General features: G+C 35.0%; 2 protein-coding genes and 1 long non-coding RNA gene across 8 annotated transcripts in view; 2 read left to right on the plus strand and 1 right to left on the minus strand.

Annotated features, from left to right (window-relative positions):
• Positions 1-10,146, plus strand: part of LOC141386161 (uncharacterized) — a 32,175-nt gene extending 22,029 nt beyond the window's left edge. The window contains exons 2-4 of one of the 2 annotated variants that reach the window (XR_012407571.1): positions 6,200-6,269; positions 7,887-8,069; positions 9,726-10,146. This is a non-coding gene — a long non-coding RNA (uncharacterized lncRNA). Of the gene's footprint in view, positions 1-6,199; positions 6,270-7,886; positions 8,147-9,725 lie in introns of those variants that run through there. The other variant, XR_012407570.1, reaches the window with a different exon arrangement.
• trak2 (trafficking protein, kinesin binding 2) overlaps positions 1-15,546 on the minus strand; it is a 54,773-nt gene extending 39,227 nt beyond the window's left edge. For 2 of the 3 annotated variants that reach the window (XM_005172086.6, XM_684210.11), the window contains exons 1-3: positions 15,466-15,546; positions 5,915-6,100; positions 2,422-2,580 (exon numbers count right to left, since the gene is read on the minus strand). In XM_005172086.6, coding sequence (XP_005172143.2) covers positions 2,422-2,580; positions 5,915-5,969 — 214 coding nt within the window. In that variant the 5' untranslated portion in view covers positions 5,970-6,100; positions 15,466-15,546. Of the gene's footprint in view, positions 1-141; positions 878-2,421; positions 2,581-5,914; positions 6,101-15,465 lie in introns of those variants that run through there. The other variant, XM_021476982.3, reaches the window with a different exon arrangement.
• Positions 15,547-16,449: 903 nt separating this feature from the next.
• The window catches only part of stradb (STE20 related adaptor beta), a 19,637-nt gene continuing 12,463 nt past the window's right edge, over positions 16,450-23,623 (plus strand). The window contains exons 1-5 of one of the 3 annotated variants that reach the window (XM_073953584.1): positions 16,450-16,499; positions 16,601-16,675; positions 19,776-19,846; positions 19,953-20,043; positions 21,958-22,041. In XM_073953584.1, coding sequence (XP_073809685.1) covers positions 20,032-20,043; positions 21,958-22,041 — 96 coding nt within the window. In that variant the 5' untranslated portion in view covers positions 16,450-16,499; positions 16,601-16,675; positions 19,776-19,846; positions 19,953-20,031. Of the gene's footprint in view, positions 16,676-19,775; positions 19,847-19,952; positions 20,044-21,957; positions 22,042-23,623 lie in introns of all 3 variants that reach the window. The other 2 variants (XM_073953583.1, XM_009302115.5) reach the window with 2 other exon arrangements.

Genomic DNA, 23,623 nt, shown 5'->3' on the forward strand with positions numbered 1-23,623 from the left:
TACAGATGACCTTGCGTTGTCAGAAGTCTGCAAGCTGTAGTGGCAGCAAGCGGCACAGGACTTAAAAATAAAACAGCAGCACACACATTCACACACTCTCCCAGCTCTCTATCGTCAGTGCATGTATGATGACGCTCTCACCTTCTGCAGCATATTGATCATAGAGATCCTCATTCTGGATGTTTAGCACTGGCATGATTTCCCCCACTCTCTTCTCTCTTGCTAATATTCATCCATCTGTCCCTCTCTCTCTCCCTCCCGCCCGCCCCGTCCCTCTGTCAGCTGCACTTAAGAGACCGTACCACTGAATTCCTGTGCCCTTGCCAGGAACGGGCGCACACAACACACACACACACCCCTCGAGCATAAGCATAGGAGTGCAGGGCAGTCACAGCAATGCTGACTTCACTAGAGTTCTCAGTAGCATGGCAGAAACTCAAAATAATTTAGATTTGCCAGTTGCAAGACATTTTTAATCAAAATAACTATAAAATAAATGTGCAGAATAATATCGATACACAATTTATTGCATTCACAGTAGTCCAAAAATAGATATTTAAAAAGAAACATACCTTTTCTCCCATTTAAATAGTTTGACTGCTTTTAAGAAATTGCTGTGTGTCGACCATTTAAAGGTTTAAGTTTCATAAATGTGGATTTATATATTAGATACTGATATTTAATATATGGGACAACATTATATTACTATAAAACAATAATTATGATGATAATTTTTTTTTTAATCCAGAATTTAGCTGCTTAATATATCATGATATTATTCTTGTCAGGCCAGTACCAATAACATTTAAATATATGCAATTAGTTAGAAAATACCAATATGGCTGCAGATATACTGTGCATCCTTTAAAAAAGTTCATATATTAAAAAAAGTGTTTTATTTTTCTAATTATTTGACATAAATTAGAGTTAAACTAGGACATAATTACAATATTTTCCCCAGAATTTGCCAATTCTTTTAACTTTCTTATATTCTAGTTTTAGGAATGATCATGTCAAGCAATCTTCAAGCGTTTTTATCATTGTTATAGATTTGCAAACTCATTGATCTCTTATGTTGCATCATGTTACATTCTTGATTGTGTATTAAGGCCCATTCCCAATTCTATTTTTGTACCGCTCCGCTTTCCCTTGGCCCTTGAAACAGAGTGTGAAGGGGAAGGACTTCAAAATGTACCCCTAAGAAATGGGACACCATTATAGCACCTGCACACATCATCATATGTCATCACATCTCTTACTTCATATAACATCAGACGATCACAACTGCTGTAGTTATTCCAGTAGCTTTATTTTTTTGGTATTTATAAAAAACATGTGCTTGTTTGTTGTAAAAATAAGTAATAATGACAATGAAAATACTAAATTGTGCATCTCCTGACTACTGGGAAATTTTCGTATACCTTGGTTTCGAGTGTGGTCCTGGAAAATCTGTTTCAAGGGGTGTCCGAACTTGGTCCTGGAGGGCTAGTGTCCTGCTAAGTTTAGTTCCAACCCCAATCAGACACACCTGGGCTAGCTAATCAGCTAACTAGGCTTTCTAGAAACATCCCTGCAGGTATGTTGAAGCAAATGGAGCTAAAATCTCCAGGACACTGGCTCTCCAGGACTGAGTTTGGACACCCCTGGTCTAGCCCTTTCCCTTAGCCCTACGCCTTCAGGCTAAAGTGAATTGGGACACCCCTACCTCTTAACGTGAACGTGCAAAACGAGGGGCTAGAATTGGGATTGGGCTTAAGAGTTGAAAATATGTTTCAAAAGACTCTTTTTAACTATGAGTAGCTTGTGTTTTGGAAAGCTGTAGTTTTAAAGCTTCACTTGCACAGCTTTTCTGTTAAATTTAAGACTTTTTAAGAGCATTGTGCATTACAATTTCAGACTAACACAGGGCTAAATGCTAAGGATTTTTTCTAATGGCACGGTTGAGACAATGAAAAAGATTTTTAAATGCCTCATCAAAAAGATTTTAATTTGGTTATTTCTTAACCACATATTTTAAAACAGGCTAAATCTAGTTAAAATACGTTTTAAAAACTATAATAATCTACATTTATGCACAACAATATCTGTCTGTCGTAATCATGGAGAACTCTTAAACGTTTAAAAGTTATTGTAAAGAAGATAATTACACCGCATTAATACATAGAGTTAAATATTTAACTTTTGTTCAAATGTTTATTGAGATTATTGGTGATGGGTTAGCCTGACTGGGTAACTTTTCATGGACAAGGGAAAATTAAGACCTGCTTAAAATGATTTAAGACCTATAACAAAACATTTCATTCAATTTAAGACCTTTTAAGCCATAAAATGTTGACATTAAGACCTTTTAAGTTTGCAATGACTGTCCTGACAGAAATAGCATGCAGACACTCATGCACACACACACACATAGTGACTTACTCATGTAGCGGAAGGTTTCCTCAGCCAGCATTGGTGAGATGGCGCTGGGCTCGTCTGGAGAGCAGGATGGAGAAATGACCCAATCTTGACCCTCGTAAAGATACAGCGAATCCTCTCCACACCCGCTGACACCCCCGTCACACACCTTACTGCCCTCATCTGAAAACACACACACACAAACGTGACAAAAAAAGACACAGTCAGTCCTATTACAGAGTCAGAATTTCAATTATTGGTTAAGATTGGAGAAATAAAAGTGAAATAGGAACATTCAGAACTCCAATGTCCCTTAAAAGAGGCTTTACAAAAATGTAGAAAATGAATAGGAGTCAATGGGAGCATTGTAGAATTACTCCACACCACATGACTCACACTGACCATCTCAAGATGACACATCAGCACATGACCATTCGCATTTACATGTGATGCCTTATGGGTAATTGCACAGCCTGGAGAATGTGAATGTGTGTTTTAGCACCTGATAACCAGCATATCCTTTCAAATATATTCCAGTATTAGACGTTATTAGTGTATTAGTAAACTGGAAGTTGTTATAAAATGTATAGGACCCACTTTATATTAAATATTGTGTTATTATTGTGAGGTAGCGTCTAAATTAATAGTCTAATACAGTATAATTACAGTATATATACTGGTTTTTATATCGTAATTACACTTAAGGATTCATGTACGCAATTATGTCATCAAATTCCTTTTATAATGCATTTCAGCTGTAAGATTATTTAATGATAATTGGACAATAATTTAACCAAGTACATTTAAATATGCTTGCATGAAATTATATGTCATCAATTTTCTAATGCAAGTGAGCTGCAAATTCTAGATAATCCTGATGCAGAAAGAAAACGCATTAAATGATCAATATGTTTTTTTGTTTACATATCCATGCTGAAAGATTATGTGCATTTTAGTTGCATTTACATTGATTAAACTGATGTGATATGATGGGGCGACCTGTGCCTCAACCCCCACAAACTGATAGGTGTGAACTAAGTGACCCTTTTACAATCTCAATGGGTATTATCAAAACAACAGCTGAAACATCTGGGGTCTGTTCTTCATACCTCGCTTAAATGATCTAAGATGATTTGGCAGATCCCGGATCTTTTAATCTTTATAACTGATCTCTCGCTAATTTGGTTCTTCAAACAAGTTCGCGAATCAGATTAGAATGTCTGGATGAACTGATCTGAGATCGCTGCGTGTGTTGTGAAGGACAGATCTATCGATCCTCGAAATCATGATCAGCAATCCAACGATTGGCTGACGGCACAGCAGCGTAATGACATCATCTGATTAATATTCAATTATCCATGTGAGCAAAATTACGTCAAATTAGCAGTAAACAGTTTGTTAAATATGACACGCAATAACCTTCCACATTTGTTGTGAGCTGCAGGCTTTACACTTTCATGTGTCAAGAGTATTCATCATGTATTTCAATGCATATCAGTGTATTTAGTTCTACATTTAGAAAAGATTTTCTTTATTATAGTAGCCGTTTTTTTTAATCGGTGTAAAGAATAACTGGTTGTTTACAAAAGCATTTGATATTGGTAAAGGTGTCTTGAACTTTTGTGAAGCATCAAATCACTGGCATATTAACTGTCAAAACATATTTATGACTGCTGAAATGTATTATTGCTTTAAAAAAGTCACATATTGTGCATTTCTATTATACACAATTTGTAAATTGTAATTTTCTAAGCGATCTAAAAAGTTCATATCAATAAGTTTTCTTCTGTGCACCACCAGGTGGCAGTCTTTGTACTTTCATTTCGAGGGTGCAGATTGCATAAGTTTTATTAATATATATTACTTTATTTATTTTATTAATAACTATAACTAAATATAATATATATATATATATATATATATATATATATAGTTTAAAAAATATTTACTCTTTTCCCAAGTGTATATAACTACTACTGTAAGAAAAATATCAGAATTCGGAACATACTTTCTGGATTATCTTTGCTTGAACTGAGCCGATCTAATCCTGTTTATATGAATTGAACCTGCTCCCGATCAGGTTTAAGCTAGCAGAACTGTTGCTATGATAACAACTATCGGATCAGCTTTGAAGAACGAAACGATCCTGGATCGTTTCAAATCATCAATATCCATATCCAGCTAACTGAGTAATCCATGTACGAAGAACGGACCCCTGATAAGAGGGTCCTGCTGAGCCTCGCAAACACAGAATGGTTTGTTTGATGCTAGTATAAAGTACTGTCTCACAGACAGTACTTTGGGTTAAGTTACTTGAAGACCGACTGGTTAACATCACTGCTGAGGAACTGCACTATTGTCTTCAATAAAGTCTTCTCCCCGTGAGAACTCTGGTCAGCTTACTTATTTTTATGTATTAGAGTGATCGAATACATTGGCGAGCCATCCAAGAACGGTCGAGCCAAATACAGCAAAATCTAACAATGCTGATGAATGGGTTTAAATTAGGGCTGTCAAAATTAGCCTGTTAACGCACGTGATTAATTAAAAATATTTACAGCGGGAAAAAAATAATGCATATACACAGTTGCAGGTTTTTTTATTTCCTGTTGTGGCCGACATGTGTTCAGGGACGGCGCGTGCATAGAGGCGACCTAGGTGGCCACCTTGGGCAGCAGAATATTGAGCGAACCCCCCGGTCTTCACTTTCATCCGCTACACCCACCCTCTCCCTCACGGTCCTTACTTTCATCTGCGAACCGGTCACTTTCGGGTTGAGGGCGGCGTGATTGCCGTTTGCCTAGAACGCCAGTTCAGAAAATAAAGGGGCAACACGGTGACGCAATGGGTAGCACTGTCGCCTTACAGCAAGAAGGTCACTGGTTCGAGCCTCAGCTGGGTCAGTTGGGATTTCTATGTGGAGTTTGCATGTTCTCCTCGTGTTGGCGTGAGTTTTCTTCGGGTGCTCCGGATTCCCCCACAAGTCCAAAGACATGCGCTATAGGTGAATTGGGTTTGCTAAATTGGCCGTAGTGTATGTGTGTGAATGACAGTGTATGGATGTTTCCCAGTGATGTGAAGGGCATCTGATGCGTAAAACATGTGCTGGATAAGTTGACGGTTCATTTCGCTGTGGTGACTCCAGATTAATAAAGGGACTAAGCCTAAAAGAAAATAAATGAATGAATAAAGAAAATAAATATTGATTTCACACATGCTCTTCAATCTTCTCCTCATTCACTGAAGCTTATGTAACACTGCAAATGTCACATTTACGCTGCAGTTGCTTCTTAACATATGTTTCAGGTTGGATGAACATTTAGATCAGTGGAGCAGCATACTGTAGCAGCTCATTATAGGAGAAAGCCTGATGTGACTTTCTCCTTCTGTCTTGCACACACACGCACGCACGCACGCACGCACGCACGCACGCACGCACGCACGCACGCACGCACGCACGCACACACACACGCACACACACACACACACACACACACACACACACACACACACACACCTGTTCCCGCAGCTGTATCCTTCCTCTCCACGCTCATGGGCTTCACCTCGAACATTCTGATTGGTCAGCCGGGCGAATGAGGGTGGGGCTCCTCATTCATGCCCAAACCGCTCGAGCAGAAGTCGCGAAAGCTGCTGATGTCACATCCTGTTTTGCATCAAAACACCGCAGAGATGCCACCTTTACCTGAAACATAAAATCACTGTGAGACTTGCGCTTTGTGCAATGTGCTTTTGTGTGTGCGCTATGAAAATCTCTCTCATTTTCTCTCTGCTGACATTTTAGCTCCGGCTCAGTGTTTGTCCTCCAGCTGTTGTGCAGATTAACTCTCCAACAAGCCTGTGTGTTCATCACAGTGAGTCTGAATAATCCATCATTTTAACCATTATGTAAGAAGGACAGTTATGTGAAAGGCTCAGCTACATTATTTTCCACACACACAGAAATCACCCAAAAAAAACAAACCAAAAACAAGAAATTTTCACCAAAACACCATGATTATTACAAGACATTTACCAGGATATAATTATTTTTGATTAAACAATGATTACAATGACTACAAATAATTATAAGACTAGTAGACAACAATAAAATAAACGAAAGTGATGTAGATTATAAATACATTGTTATATTCATAATATAATATCACTAAAGTCTATTGTAAAATGTGTATTATTCAGTATAATAAAAATATTGCTGTTACACTTAAAATGCACACTTTTTATCAAACTATAATATTTAAAATGCATTTAACAATGTTAAATTAATAATAATTAAAAATGCATTTTTCTAGTAGACTACAATAAAATAAAATGAAGCAATGTATATTATAAACAGATTTGATTATATTTATAATATTATGACACCTAAGTGTATTGTAAAATGTGCATTTCTGAATATAATAGTAGTATTTTCATTACAGTCAAAATGTGCAATGTTTTTTTTTGTAATTTTGCAAATATAATAAATATAATAAAATATATAACAATATAATGCAAAATAATAATAAAATAGATAACAATATAATATATAATAATAACACTAATAATAAAATATATAACAATACATAATAATAATAATAATAATAATAATATCATAAATAATGTAATAATAATATATCTTTCAATAATATCGCTCTCACATCTTTAATTGAAATAACTTTTATTTATGTTTATTTATTCAGGTAATAGGTTCATAAAGGTATTTTTTTGTGTGCCTATTTATTTATTTATTGGAGTCTTATGATTCAAATAATAATATTTATTATACTTATAATAATAATAATAATAATAATAATAATAATAACATCATTAATAATAATAATAACAACAATAATAATAATAATAATAATATCAACATCATAATGTATAATAATAATAATAATAATAAAATATATTAGAATATAATGTACAATATTAATATTACTACTACTAATAACATGTATAACAATATAATGTATAATAATAATATTAATACTACTAATAAAATATATAACAGAATGTAAAATAATAATAAAATATATAATAATATAATGTATACTATGTCAACAGCATCAATAAAATATTTAACAATATAACGTATAATAATAATAACAATGTTAATAACACTACTACTACTAATAATAATATATTACAAGAATAATAAATCATTTTTACACATGTATTTTCATAAAAAAATCTGAATTCAATAAATAAAATCTGAAATAAATAAAATCTGAAATAAATAAAAAAATTTAATAAATCAAATCTGAAATAAATACATTTGATCATTTTTACATATGTATTTTCATAAACAAAATTCTTAGTTTTATGATGCAGTAAAAATATTACTATTATTTTTTTTCTCATAATAGTGTAACAATTCCAGAAGTTTTTAAAGCATTTAAGCATAAATTGCACTTGATTCGATATTTTCTAAAGTTCATGCAGTGACATTTACTGGAACGTGACTTCCGTGTTCAAATGTTTTTCAGGCCAGCGTCTCTAAAGCGTGTGTGTTTTCTTCTGGACGGGCCACGTCACAGCTGTCAGAGGGGGAGTGAGGGCCACTTCCTGTTGTTCACAAACTCAAATGCTCCAGCTAGATTTAAAGGAGCATGAACTTCCCGTCTTGAAGTCTGCAGGGAAGAAAATCCCACAACCCTGTCCATGAAGAGGTTTACAAAGCATGATGTTCATTTAGGAAACAGGGTTTGACTCTATAAGGGATGAAAGCTGAGAGCTAAACTAAAATAGAGATATTAAAAACTTGAAATAAATAAATAAAATCTAAAATAAATAAACAAAACCTGAAATAAATAAAATCTGAAGTAAATAATCTAAAATAAATAAATGATATATAGTTATAAATAGATCTAATCTAAATCTAATATAAATCAATAAATTATCTGAAATAAATCAATTTAAATTAAATTAAATCCTAAATAAATACATCTGAATAAAATAAATAAAATCGTAAATAAACAGATAAATAAATAATCTGAAATAAATAAATCTGATTTAAATAAATTAAATTTAAAACTGATAAATAATCAGAGATAAATGAATAAATAATCTGAGATAAATAATTTAAAACCTGAAATAAACGAAAAAAATGAAGAAAATAAATATGAAATAAATAAATAATCTGAGATGAATAAAAAATGATCTGAAATAAACAAATCTGAAGTAAATAAACAAAAAATATGAAATAAACAAATAAATACCTATTCTGAGAAAAATAAATCTGAAATAAATAAAATCTGTAATAAATTATCTGAGATAAATAATATTAAATAAATAAATAAATCTGAATTAAATATATAAAATCTAAAATAAATAAAATCTTAAATAAATAAATTTGAGTAAAATAAATAAAATCTGAATAAATAAATAATCTATCTGAAATAAATAATTTTTAATTAAATAAATAAAATCTGAAATAAATAAAAAAACCTGAAATAAAAAAATCTGAATGAAATAAATAAAATCTAAATTAAATAAATAATCTGAGATAAATGAAAAAAATCTGAAATTATTAAATAAATGAAATATCATGACTGAAACATTATCAATTTTAAATGCGCTGAATAAAATAATTTTAAATACTTACTTATAATTGAAAACTGAGTAAAATAAATTTGCCTAATATGAGAATTAATAATATTGGTCCTTGACTATAAATTATTGAAGAACTCATATTAATGTGGCTAATGATGCGGTTAAACCAGATTACCACTTTTACATGTAGTAATAATTATAGCAGTAATACCAATGCTCTACATAACACATAAGAATCCACAGACAAACTATGTGGCACAGTGCAGATACTTCACCCTTCCTGCACATGTTTGTAAAACCTCAGTGTGTGTGTGTGTGTGTGTGTGTGATGTGTGCACTAAAGATCAAAACAGATGTCCTTTGCCGGAAACAAAAGTGAAAGTACAGCTAGAAACCACATTGTTTTAGCATGGGGACAATGTCTGTTGATTAGCAAAGGTCTGTTTATTAGCAAAGGTAAATTGCCATAAGTGAAGCTCAAACTTCAAAAAGACAAACAACATTTTAAGATCTTCAGAATGATCCTGCAGTTCTCATCTGCTTTCATTTACAGCTAATCCACAGAACAGATTTCCTATAAGCACTTAATCCTCAGTATACTGTATTGTTCCTCTATTAGTGGTTTCAGTGTTCCCTGAGCCTGAAAAACCTGATTTATTCTCCTGATACTGGCAGTAGATAAGCAGTAACGCAGGATCTCCCTGTTAAATAATTCACAACAAAAAAGTCAATGCTCGGATATTTATGGTCTTCCTCTTTTTGTCTTTCTTCAGGAAGTTGTTACAGTTTTTTGGGGAGGAAGTGATGCCGGCAGCCTCGATGTCTTTTAATATTCAGCCTCAACATGTAAATGAAACTTGAATTTAAAGTCCTCTTTATCAATCAGCCAGAGACACATTCAGGACAATAAACATCTCAACTTCATGACTCTGCAGACGAAAAACTAGCTTTACCAGATTAGAAAGATAACAGCACCAAAACATTGCATGCTTATGCTCTATTCCACACCATGTTGTAATGTAAAGTGTGTGAGTAGTGCAATCACATTGAAAATTTTAAAGAATGAGTAAACTTTAAATATCAGAATTTCAGTATGATGCATTTATTTATTTGATCATTTATTTGTTTATTCAATCGTTCATTTATTTTTCGTTTTAAAGGGCACATAGGTTACCCCTTCTTTCATATTTAATATAAGTCTTTTGTGTCTCCAGAATGTGTCTGTAAAGTTTCAGCTCCAAACACCCATCAGAGTATTGATTATAGCTGTTTGAAGTGTCTGTATTATAGCTGGGAAAAGGTTGTTGCTGTTTTTTTGTACTGAGCCTTTAAGGCGAGCCATCCCCGCCCACCATTCCCACGTGCCTGTCAGCAACATGCCTCAATCGCCGCCCTCGGCTGCCTCAGGAAGCAGATCTCATGTAACGTTTGTGAGAAATACTACAGTAAGAACTTTACCAATCAGTGTGTGATGCATTTTTTGTGCAGTTGCAACGAGTTCACGCACACACACATAGCACAGACACGTAGTGCAGACACACACACACACACACATACAAAGCGTAGACACGCAGACACACACACACACGCAGACACACACACACACACACACACACACACACACTCACAGAGACATGCAGCTGTGCTGATGAAGTGAATCTGAAGTGAATGGCTGTACTTCATTACACACGTGCTGTTTTAAAACATGTTAAACTTGTAAAACTCACTCTTTATCACGTCTGATGATGATTGATGATCCTAGCAAACTGAACAGACCTTTTATTTCAGGTGGCTTTGCGCTCGTCCTGTCTTGTCAATATGATTATATGCATTACTACGGAGACATGTTAATGCGCGCAGCTGTCAATATTGGTGGGCGGGGGGAGCGCACTCCTACGTCAAGTTGCGGTCGAACTGAAAACCACTCCAATTGGTCCTCCGTTTTTATGTTGTTAAATTTGAAAAAAAAAAGGACTGGGTGTGTTTATATCAGCCCAATATGACGGTCTATACACTATACTTAAGCCTGGTTTATACTTCTGCATCAAGTGACCGGCGTAACCAACGGTGCATGCAACACACGTAGCTGTGCATTTAAACTTCTGCACACTGTCTCTGTTGGTCTGCATTAACACTTCCAAAACGTTAGTTGGCAGTGAGGTGTTAATGTGTCTCTGTGTCGAGTTTATTCGCTGCTGTTTTTTTTTCCTGATCACTTCCGGGATGTACAAGTGACTCAAACTCGCTCATTTTGAAGCAGAAACCGGCGGACGTGCAACAACTTTAACTATGAGATAAACACAAAACAAAGTTTTCCATCCAGAGATCCTTCACGGGACTCCACACTTGCAAACAATCGCTCCATTGGGCTCGCGCGGCTCTCAATCCCGCCCGGACTCGTCAGCGCTACCAAGCTGACCAATCACAGAGCTTGCGCTACACGTTATTGCGATATGTAGTTAAATTTTTTCCGCTGTAGCATAAGCGTGTTCTTGACGCAGAAGTATAAATCAGCCTTTACATATGTCTGTCCAAACAGCTTTAAAAGTAGATTTTTCACCATAGGTGCCCTTTAATGCCATATTAGTAGGGTTGGGTACCGAAACTAAATTATAGCACCGGTACCTTTGTAACCGGTATGTACCGGATCAAATCAGCATATGAATTTCGGTGCCACTGGTGCTGCGACAAGGAGGTAGGTTCCCACCTCTAAAGTGCACAGTGTAGATCGTGGCATTTGCGATGCTCTTGTGATTTTTCTATTCACACATCAAACTAATTGCAGACATATCCCAGAAGTAAATAGTATATATATATATATATATATTTGTGAGGGTGCGGTTTGTGCTGTGCAGACTCTCTTCAGCTTCTACAATGTCATGAATCCAGTATGATATTCCAGATGTGATGTTAATGCAGAGCTCCTGACAGATTATACCAGCATGACTTTCAACAAGCTCCCTCTAAACAACACCTAAACAAATGCCAACTCTCGCCCCATATATTCAAGTCTCAGACGGTTTGCTTAAAGACAAGCAGGATCGTCAATACATCTCCATTAGTAGCCCATAAATTCTTGTGTTCGTCAGTCTTCCCTCTATATCCCACAGTTACACTCTCCTGCTGTCTGAGATTACTGAAACAATCACAAACTAAAGTGTGAAATAAAAGCAAAAGATTACAGGCTGTTTAGAGGGACAGTTCACACAAAAATGAATATTCTGTTATTTACTCCCCCTTCACTTGTTCAAAACCTGTTTGAGTTTCTTTCTCCTGTTGAAAACAAAGGAAGATATACTGTAGAATGCTGGAAAAAACAGCCATTGACTTCCACAGTATTTGTTTTTCCGATCATGGATGTCAATGGCTGCTTTTTTCCCAACATTCTTCAGAATATCTTCCTTTGTGTTCAACAGGAGAAAGAAATTCATAAAACAACTTGAGTGGAATGATCTGTCTGTCTGTCTGTCTATCCCTCATTTCTTCTATCTATCCATCCATCCATCCATCCATCCATCCATCCATCCATCCATCCATGCATCCATCTATCTATCTATCTATCTATCTATCTATCTATCTATCTATCTATCTATCTATCTATCTATCTATCTATCTATCTATCTATCTATCTATCTATCTATCTATCTATCTATCTATCTATCTATCTATCTATCTATCTTCCCTTCTATCAATCTATCTCTTTTTAGATCTGTCTATCTATCTCTCATTTCTTCTACCTATCCATCTATCTATCTGTCTATCTATCTTCCCTTCTATCTATCTATCTATCTATCTATCTATCTATCTATCTATCTATCTATCTATCTATCTATCTATCTATCTATCTATCTATCTATCTATCTATCTATCTATCTATCTATCTATCTATCTATATATCTTCCCTTCTATCAATCTATCTATCTATCTCTTTTTAGATCTGTCTGTCTGTCTGTCTGTCTATCTATCTAGCTCTCATTTCTTCTACCTATCCATCTATCTATCCATCTATCTATCTTCCCTTCTATCTATCTATCTATCTATCTATCTATCTATCTATCTATCTATCTATCTATCTATCTATCTATCTATCTATCGTTTTTAGATCTGTCTGTCTGTCTATCTGTCTGTCTATCTATCTATCTCTCATTTCTTCTATCTATCTATCTATCTATCTATCTATCTATCTATCTATCTATCTATCTATCTATCTATCTATCTATCTATCTATCTATCTATCTCTTTTTAGATCTGTCTGTCTGTCTGTCTGTCTGTCTGTCTGTCTATCTATCTATCTATCTATCTATCTATCTATCTATCTCATTTCTTCTACCTATCTATCTATCTATCTATCTCTCATTTCTTCTACCTATCTATCTATCTATCTATCTATCTATCTATCTATCTATCTATCTATCTATCTATCTATCTATCTATCTATCTATCTATCTATCTATCTATCTTCCCTTCTATCTATCTATCTATCTATCTATCTATCTATCTATCTATCTATCTATCTATCTATCTATCTATCTATCTATCTATCTATCTATCTATCTATCTATCTATCTATCTCTCATTTCTTCTACCTATCCATCTATCTATCCATCTATCTATCTTCCCTTCTATCTATCTATCTATCTATCTATCTATCTATCTATCTATCTATCTATCTATCTATCTATCTATCTATCTATCTATCTATCTATCTATCTATCTATCTATCTATCTATCGTTTTTAGATCTGTCTGTCTGTCTATCTGTCTGTCTATCTATCTATCTCTCATTTCTTCTATCTATCTATCTATCTATCTATCTATCTATCTATCTATCTATCTATCTATCTATCTATCTATCTATCTATCTATCTATCTATCTCTTTTTAGATCTGTCTGTGTCTGTCTGTCTGTCTGTCTGTCTGTCTGTCTGTCTGTCTATCTATCTATCTATCTATCTATCTATCTATCTATCTATCTATCTCATTTCTTCTACCTATCTATCTATCTATCTATCTATCTATCTATCTATCTATCTATCTATCTATCTATCTATCTATCTATCTATCTATCTATCTATCTCTCATTTCTTCTACCTATCTATCTATCTATCTATCTATCTATCTATCTATCTATCTATCTATCTATCTATCTATCTATCTATCTTCCCTTCTATCTATCTATCTATCTATCTATCTATCTATCTATCTATCTATCTATCTATCTATCTATCTATCTATCTATCTATCTATCTATCTATCTATCTATAGCTTTTTAGATCTATCTGTCTGTCTGTCTATCTATCCATCTCTCATTTCTTCTATCTATCTATCTATCTATCTATCTATCTATCTATCTATCTATCTATCTATCTATCGTTTTTTAAATCTGTCTGTCTGTCTGTCTGTCCACGCATTTTTACTAAAAGCGCCATTCAGTGTTATAATTCTATCACTAGTATATTTACAACATGCATTAGTGGTGTACACTGTAAAAAATGCACACAATTCCTAAGTCAATTGATAATTTTTACAAATTTAAATAGACTGAACATAAAAAGTTGTAATGTTTTTGTGTTATTAAAATTAAACAAACAATTCATAAGTCGTTGATGACGTGCGAAAATATAAATGTTTGGATATAAATTACAACATATCCATGAATATTAATAACAATAATAGACTGATTATAATATAATATTATAAATACAAATAAATATGATATTATTTAAAACATAAATTGTAAGCATGTACATTTGTACACAAAAACATGTCGACTGACAATGAAATATTACTTCACTCATATTTTGCATATTACATAGCTAATTTCAGACATTTTTATATCATTTCTATGTACCTAAAATTACTTTTGCATAATAAATGTGATGTGGATATCTCATTAACCAAGTCCTTATGTTTTATTTATACATATTATCTTCAATAGAGACGGTATTTAATAATAATTTGAAAAATAAAATCAAGTTCTAATGTTTTCGTGTTATCATAAATAAACAAACACATACAATTCATAAATCGATGATGACCTTGTGAAAAAATATAAATGTTTGCATATAAACACAACATATCCGTGAATATTAATCACAATAATAGACTAATTGTGATGAATATACATTAAATTTGATCATATTTAAACTAAAAATAAGGAAAATCAGTACAAAGATGCTCTACTGTACAGTAATGATGCTGCGATCGGGAGAAAACCCAACAGATTTAATCTGATGCAACAGATTTCATAATCCCTGCAGATGTCAGATCAGATTATACAGAGATCTAAAACAGGCAGAAATCTAACCACCAAACAGACACGCACAATAAACGTGTATTGTGAAAAATAAAATACATTTACACTGAACATATAACGCTGTAGGCGGTAAACTAACGTTGGATCTGCATCCCGATCATCCTCATCCTCCCTCAGTCAGAAACATCCGAGATTTTCCCGCAAACACATACTCGTGGATGTAGATGAGTTTCTATAGGACATTAAATCAATTTCTTACCTTCAGCTCATCTAAAATCCGCTTTTCTCCGCGTTATTGGCGCATGTGGTTCCTGTCAGTTCCAGCGATTCAGACAAAAGCGAGCAGAGAGAAGAGGGAGGGGAGCTGAGGGAAGAGTTTGGGGCAGATCTGGCGTCAGTCAGCCGCCTTTGCGTCATATGCGCGACTTTTGAGATAAAAGTCCCTGAGAAATTATTGATTTGTTTATTTGTATACAAATTAATGCTGGGCACAGATTAATCGTGAATAATCGCATTCAAAATAAAAGTTTATTTTTATATAATATGTGTGTATTATTTATATTTACTTTGCATATGTGATACACATACATAAAAAAGCAGATTGTTTTTTTTTATTATTTGTGCGTTTTTAATGGATGAAAAAATGACAAATTATTATAAATTGCTATTTTTAAGAATGAAGTCATTTTAAAAAAGACACAAAGTGGGAAAACGAACACATTTATTGTGTAATAAAAGTCCCTTAACTTGGTTTGATTTGTTCATTTATTTTTTTGTCTTATTTGAAAAAAAATGCATGGGTCAAAATGACAAAGACACAAACAGTACACAATAATTATATGATAAAAGTCCCTAAAATTGATTAATTGATTCATTCATTTGCTGGCATGTTCATCAATTTACTCTTTCAGGACAAAATGGTTTAAAAACTGTAATGATTTAAATATTTTTCGTGCATATCAACTGTACGAAAAATTAGTAATTTCTATCTTTTTTTGTTAGAAAAACCAATTTTACCTATAAACGTCTCTGTCAGATCAGAAAGGTATGCTTTTTAAGGAGGGAGATGATTGCTATTTTTAAAGAGCATAGTAATTCCTGATGTTATAGCTTCCATAACAATCGCGAATTTATTTTGGACTTATTGGTATGTTATATGGAAAAATAAATTCAAAGTAATTAATAAAAAAACTAATACGTTATTCGCGCCATGTCTTAGAGACTTTTATTATGTAAACGTTTCAGACGTCAGGCGTGACGCGTGATCAGCTGGGACTGTGAAGAAAAGCTTTGGCAAGTCAACTTACAAATGTTATTAAATATGAGAGGCGCTGCATATGATTTGTCTCCAATAGTACAGCTGTGATTTGACCAAAGTGACTGTAACTGCCCAGAACTGACGCTCGGCGGCAAAAACGCGGCGGCAAAATCAATTTACAGATGACCCTCCATCAGCATGCAGAACAATGGTGAGATTCTGTTACATCTGGGCTTTGATATTCCCGTCATATTCAGCAGATGATTGTTATGCGTAATGTTATAAAGCAATAGCTATTTTAGCATGCCCATATTAATTTTTCCTTATTAATTATTTAATAATGTAGTACACTCAGTAAATGCATTAATACAACATTAATCGAATTTAAAACAGACATGTTGGATTTAATGTTAAATTCTAGTTCATGTTAGACTCTTATAGTGCAACATTTGTGTTTGTTGATTTTGTATGTATGTGTGTGTGTGTGTTTCTTAACCTTGTTAACCCGTGCAGTCACTGTCAAGGACTTGGAAAGGGCACCAGCTTTCAGTTGCTCTTATAAATACATAATTAATCATTGGTTAACATGCATGGTGTTGCATATCTGTATGTTTGTTAAACCGCTGTTCAGTAGTATATATACATTTTTAACTAACATATTTTAAACTAACATGTGCATTAACAACATACATACATACATATTAACTACAGAACAACATGAAATGGACAGTAGTTCCCAGTGTACTCTACAGCGGTAGTAAAGCTGATGTGTCTAGACAGATCTGACATCCTTTCAGCCGAAGATGATGGTGATGATGACGACGATGATGTCTCGAGCAGAAAGGAGATCAGATTCATTCAAGCTCTGCCAGACAATGATTTTGGCTGCTGTTTTTTGGTACAGCGCCTGGTCTGTGCATGATTTTTTTATATATGATAGAAACCCTGTATATGATTGAAATAATAGTTTTGGATGTGACTTGATACACTCACCGGGCCACTTTATTAGGTACACCTTACTAGTACAAGGTTGGAGCCCTGTTTTCCTTCAGAACTGCCTTAATCCTTCTTGGCATAGATTCAACATGGTACTGGAAATATTCCTCAGAGATTTTGCTCCATATTGACACATTCAAGATGTGAATCTCCTTTTCCACCACATCCTAAATGTGCTTTATTGGATTGGGATCTGGTGACTGTGGAGGCCAGTTGAGTACAGTGAACTCAAGATGTTCAAGAAACCAGTCTGAGATGATTCACGCTTTGTGGACATGGCACAATATCCTGCTGGAAGTAGCCATCAGAGGATGGGTTGAAGTGGTTATTTGAGTTACTGTTGCCTAACTATAAGCTGAATCAAGTCTGGCCATTCTCCTCTGACCTCTGGCATCAACAAGGCTGTTGCTCACTGGATATTTTCACTTTTTCAGACCATTCTCTGTAAACCCTAGAGATGATTGTTGGTGAAAATCCCAGTAGATCAGCATTTTCTGTAAAAAAACTCAAACCAGCCCGTCTGGCACCAACAACCATGCCTTGTTCAAAGTCACTTAAATCCCCTTTCTTCTTCATTCTGATGCTTGCTTTGAGCTGCAGCAGATCATCTTGACCATTTCTACATGCCTAAATGCATTGAGTTGCTGCCATGTGATTGGCTGATTAGAAATTTGTGTTAACAAGCAGTTGGACAGGTGTACCTAATAAAGTGGCCAATGAGTGTGTATATAACACATGCCTTCTTTAAAACCGGTGTAATTAAAACGAAAATTTATAATAAGAATAAAAAATCTTAGCCATGTCTAAATGCCTTAATGCATTAAGTTGCTGCCATGTGGTTGACTGATTGAGAAATCAGTTGGACAGGTGTACCTAATAAAGTGGCCGATGAGTGTATATATAGTGGGTATGAAAAGTTTTCAGACCTCCTTCCTTTTTTTTAACAAGATAATGACCCCAAGCACACGGCTAAAACAATGTAGGAGTAGCTTCACAACATGTTTTAGAATGGCCCAGCCATAGACCTGACTCAAACCCAATTGAGCATTTCAGAAGAGACCTAAAAATGGCTGTCCATCAACGTTTACCATCCAACCTGACAGAACTGGGCAGGGTCTGCAAAGAGTAATGCAGAGGATCCCCGTATCCAGAGAAAAACTTGACTCATGTCGACTTACAGCTGTATTGGATCAAAATGGGCCGTCTACTAAATGCAATTACTCAGGACCTTGTGATATTTCAGTTTTTCTTTTTTAATAAATCTGCAAAAATGTCAACAATTCTGTGTTTTTTTTTGTCAATGTGGGGTGCTCTGCGTACATTAATGAGAAAACCAAATTAACTTAAATGATTTTAGCAAATATAACAAAGAATAAACAATGTAAGGGGGTCTGAACACTTTCCGTACTCTCTATGTATGTTATGGATGCCATGAAAGTGTGATATGTGCTTGAGAGTATTAAAAGTTGATAAATCAATTATAAGAGAATTAAGGCCCTAAAAAGGTATTAAAAATTATTAATCCCATTTTTACGAGGTCTTAAATTTTGTCCAAAGTGTTTGACTCCAAAAAAAGCATAAATATGTTTATTTTCCTCCATGGGTTCAGGCTCATGTCCAACAAAGCTCCTCTGTCCGTGTGATGTTTACGTAATTTGCGACAATCACGGGAAGGTGATGTGATGCTCTTCACAACTAGCGAAACCATGGCATAGAGCAAAATAGACATCAAAATGTGATAATGCAAGCTTGCGTACTCCTGGTTGGAGAAAGACGAGTTTAAACAGTGGCTGAAGCTCGTCACTGAAAACAACCGTGCAGTTTTTTCTTTCAAGCTTTGTTTCTTCTGAGCTTATCTGAGTTCTGTTGCACGGTTGCGCTCCATTTATTTATTTATCTACAACTGTTTATTAACAGCTGTTTATTAAGTAAAAGGTTTAATACTGATTAGAACTGAGGATGAGGTCTTAAAATATTGAGAGAAGGTCTTTAAAAACTCTTAAGGTATTTAAATTTCCTTACAGCTGTATTGAATTAAAATGGGGCGTCTAAATACTGAGCAAATACTCAGGACTTTGTGATATTTCAGTTTTTCTTTTTTAATAAATCTGCAAAAATGTCAACAATTCTGTGTTTTTTGTCAATGTGGGGTGCTCTGCGTACATTAATGATAAAAACAAATTAACTTAAATGATTTTAGCAAATATAACAAAGAATAAACAATGTAAGGGGGTCTGAACACTTTCCGTACTCTCTATGTATGTTATGCCATGAAAGTGTGATATGTGCTTGAGAGTGTTTGGTTTGTTTCATAGGACTCTAATGGAGCTGCATGAGCTGAGATCGAGCCGGTGCCTTTTATGGAATGAAATCCGAGCAAAGCCAGGTAAGTAAAACATGTATTTGCTTTTCCGGCAATTTTTTTTGTGTGATGAAAAATGCTGCGGACAGGCAGAAAAGCAGAGCCGGACTGTCCATTTTATGTTTTGCAGATCCACTAATTGTCATCCTCTGTCTCCAGAATCGGATAAATGAACTCCAGTGAAGCTTCAGCTCAGCCAAAAGCCCCTCATGTCGTTTCTGGTGAGAGTCAAGTCTTTTGATTCTGCGCAGTTCTGTTTGTCATGCTTTCTGTGTTTATTTCCACAGTTGTTGAGCATCTGAGCATGAGGGATTTGATTCTGGAGTGGGTTTAGCATTGGCTGCTGCTTTATGGGCTGATGTTCACTGAGCAATATCCATGGCCTGATTCTTCTCTAATCCCCTAGATAGCAGCACATTTAATAATAAACGGCCTCATTAATATCCATTTCACCCCTGTGTTAATGTCTCGCTCATACGGAAATGTTCCGGGTTCGGGGAAGGTTCTGTAAGCATGTATCGGTTTATAAAAACAGTTTGTTTGCAGGAATGCATGCAAGGATCCTGTTTCACTAGATTATAAATTAATAAATAAATAAATACTATCAAAATTATTAATAGATGATAAATTTGCAGCAGCACAAAATGTTCTTTAATAAAACAAGATTTTGACATCAAGTATTGGGAAGTTAACCACTTAAACTCTGCGGACCTGGTACCGGGTCTGTGACGTCATCGACTTTCGCTTTCAAATTTAAAGGGCTAGCGTTGCACCAGACCCCCGTAAGTGGTGTCGTTTGAAAGTGTAGAATTTATATTTTATGCACATATGCATCACTTTGGTTTTTATTCTACTGTACAAAAGTTATTTACACTTAAATACACAGTATTTTGGACACCCGAGCTGGGTATTTTACATTGGTTCATTTTCATATTTTTTTATATGACACATGTACAAGTTAAAGCTCAAATGAAAGCTCTTGCCGGTGCTCATACAGTTCTAGCTTTATTTTTACTGAATTATATTCATATGCCAAACAGTTGTTGAATGAATTTTGGTGTTTCCATCGCGCAGAAATGTAAACAATACATTTATGATCACTAAGCAGCCCCAGATAGCCCCAGAATGAACCGCCAACTTATCCAGCAAGTTTTTACGCAGCGGATGCCCTTCCAGCCGCAACCCATCTCTGGGAAACATCCACACACACATTCACACACACACTTATACACTACGGACAATATAGCCTACCCAATTCACCTGTACCGCATGTGTTTGGACTGTGGGGGAAACCGGAGCACCCGGAGGAAATCCACGCGAAGGCAGGGAGAACATGCAAACTCCACACAGAAACGCTAACTGAGCCAAGGTTGGAACCAGCGACCCAGCAACCTTGCTGTGATGCGACAGCACTACCTACTGCGCCGGTGCCTCGCCCTGAACACATTAATGCAGACTAAACAAGTAGTGACAGAAAACACCTTTAATAACCTAAGAAACCCACCACGTCTTGAATAACCCACCACAGACTTCTTCCGTCATCATTATATTTTACAGTAAAGCCTAAATGCTGTCATACATGTGATTTGAATGACGTGAGAGGCGATCTCTCTATGATAGTTACAAATTTAGGATTAATCTACAAGTAAAAAAAATAATTAATTCACAGTTTTGTGATCCGTATGATTCACAGATCAACTGTGATCTGTTGCACCTCCATCATTTACACATTTTTTTCAGGGTGAACTTGTTACAGTGTTACTAACTACCTTGAAACATTAATTAGTTACATGTACTCACTATATGATTATGATTAGAATGCGGTTTAGAATAAATTCATTAATCATAATTACTATAGTAAGTGTAAGAAAGACACCTTAAGATAAAGTGTTACTAAGAAAACAACATCACATTTCCACTAATGTACTTGCAAATGATTCTTTTATATAATAAACAATGTTTTGCTCTGAACACGAAAGATTTCCGTAATCATCTCTTCCCTTTGCCGTCTTTCTCTGCCTGTTTCATTTCAACCCTCACTCATTGGATGTGCGCTCACATTTGTGAATGCTCATTTGCATATTCATCAGTGGGGCGGGGGGCGTGTCTCATGTCTCCTCCCCTTTTCCTCCCAGGACTGCACCTGTATCTCCTCCCACTCACAAGTCCAGTCCATCAGCATAGAGGAGCAGTATGAAGACATCAGCCATCAGTGCTCGGTCAGTAATCATAGAGGCTCATCATAGATCCTGCTGTAGAAGACATTCAGAGGCATTCGTTCACACTGATTCAGTGGCTGCAGAACTAAACCCATTGCCTTCAAATGATTAAGTCAATGAATTATGTGCATAATTATACAAATTAAGTTGACTCATCTTAACAGTTCCTCGTTACAACAAACAGGTTTACTTGCTTTTTTCATCACTGCATATTGAACACAAGCTGACGTTGTTGTTGTGTGTTCTGAGACGCTGAGCGCATCCATTGTGTTGGGAAGCACAAAGCCGTTTTTCTTGTCCATCAGTTTGAATGAAAGCTCACTTGTGCTGGTTTAGTCTCATGTGTTTGGCTCATGGATAAATCAGCTGTTTGTTCGCTGAAATTTGGTCGAAATCCCAATTTTTGGTCTTTTACTGCAGAGATTTTGCTCTACAGAGGCTTTTCAGTGATTCAGTGTAGAAAATAAACACTTGTGAAGGAAGTTCAAGACTAAGGGGCTCTATTTTGACGGTCCATGCGCAGAGTGCAAAACGCAGGGCGCAAACGCTTTCAGAACACATTTTTGCTAATTTATGGACGGGAAAATCTGCTTTGCGCCATCGCGCATGGTCTAAAAGGGTTGAGTTTATTTTCTTAATGAGTTATAGGTGTGTTTTAAGGAATAAACCAATCAGAGTCTCATCTCCCGTTCCCTTTAAGAGCCAGCTGCGTCGCGCCAAGAGCGCATTCGCTATTTACAGGACGTAAAGTAAGTCTAAGTGGCAAAACTGAGCATTTCACAAACAAACAGTTGACAGTTTTTATAACAGAAAACAATTAAACAGAGCATCCACTGCGTGAGAATGAGAGATAATGGATCACTTTCGCTCGTGAATAGGGAAACCTTTACGCATAGACATCAATTAGCCTATAATAATTAATTGCATTTGTTAAGCGCAAATATTAGTGTCAAAACTATTTCTAAATTCAGTTCTAATTTCCAGCAAACAAATAAATGAACAATAATAACAAAATGTGCTCAAAAACCTGAGTTATATCCTAAAACACATGCTGTGCCCCATATGGTCTAAAACCTGACAGGTGAACAAATCTAAGCTTGTTTTTAATAAAACAAATATAAATATGGATATAATAAATAATACTGCTAATAATAATAACATTATACAAAAGCTAATTGTTATGAATGAACTGAAAAAGCCTCCCGAGATGAAGAAGGCATAAAAGCAGTGCTTTTTCATATTTATGTAGGCTATAAAATAATGTTTTGTAATATTTAATCCTTTATATTTATATCCTATATCTATTCTTATTATATCCTATCTATATCCTTAATATTTATCATGAATTTTTCGTGAATCATCTCAGACTGGTTTCTTGAACATGACAATGAGTTCACTGTACTCAAATGGCCTCCACAGTCACCAGAGCTCAACCAATAGAGCACCTTTGGGATGTGGTGGAACAGGAGATTGGCATCATGGATGTGAAGCTGACAAATCTGCAGCAACTGCGTGATGCCATCATGTCAATATGGAGCAAAATCTCTGAGGAATATTTCCAGCACCTTGTTGAATCTACGCC

Source organism: Danio rerio, chromosome 6 (genome assembly GCF_049306965.1).
Source record: "Danio rerio strain Tuebingen ecotype United States chromosome 6, GRCz12tu, whole genome shotgun sequence".
NCBI lineage: Eukaryota > Metazoa > Chordata > Actinopteri > Cypriniformes > Danionidae > Danio > Danio rerio.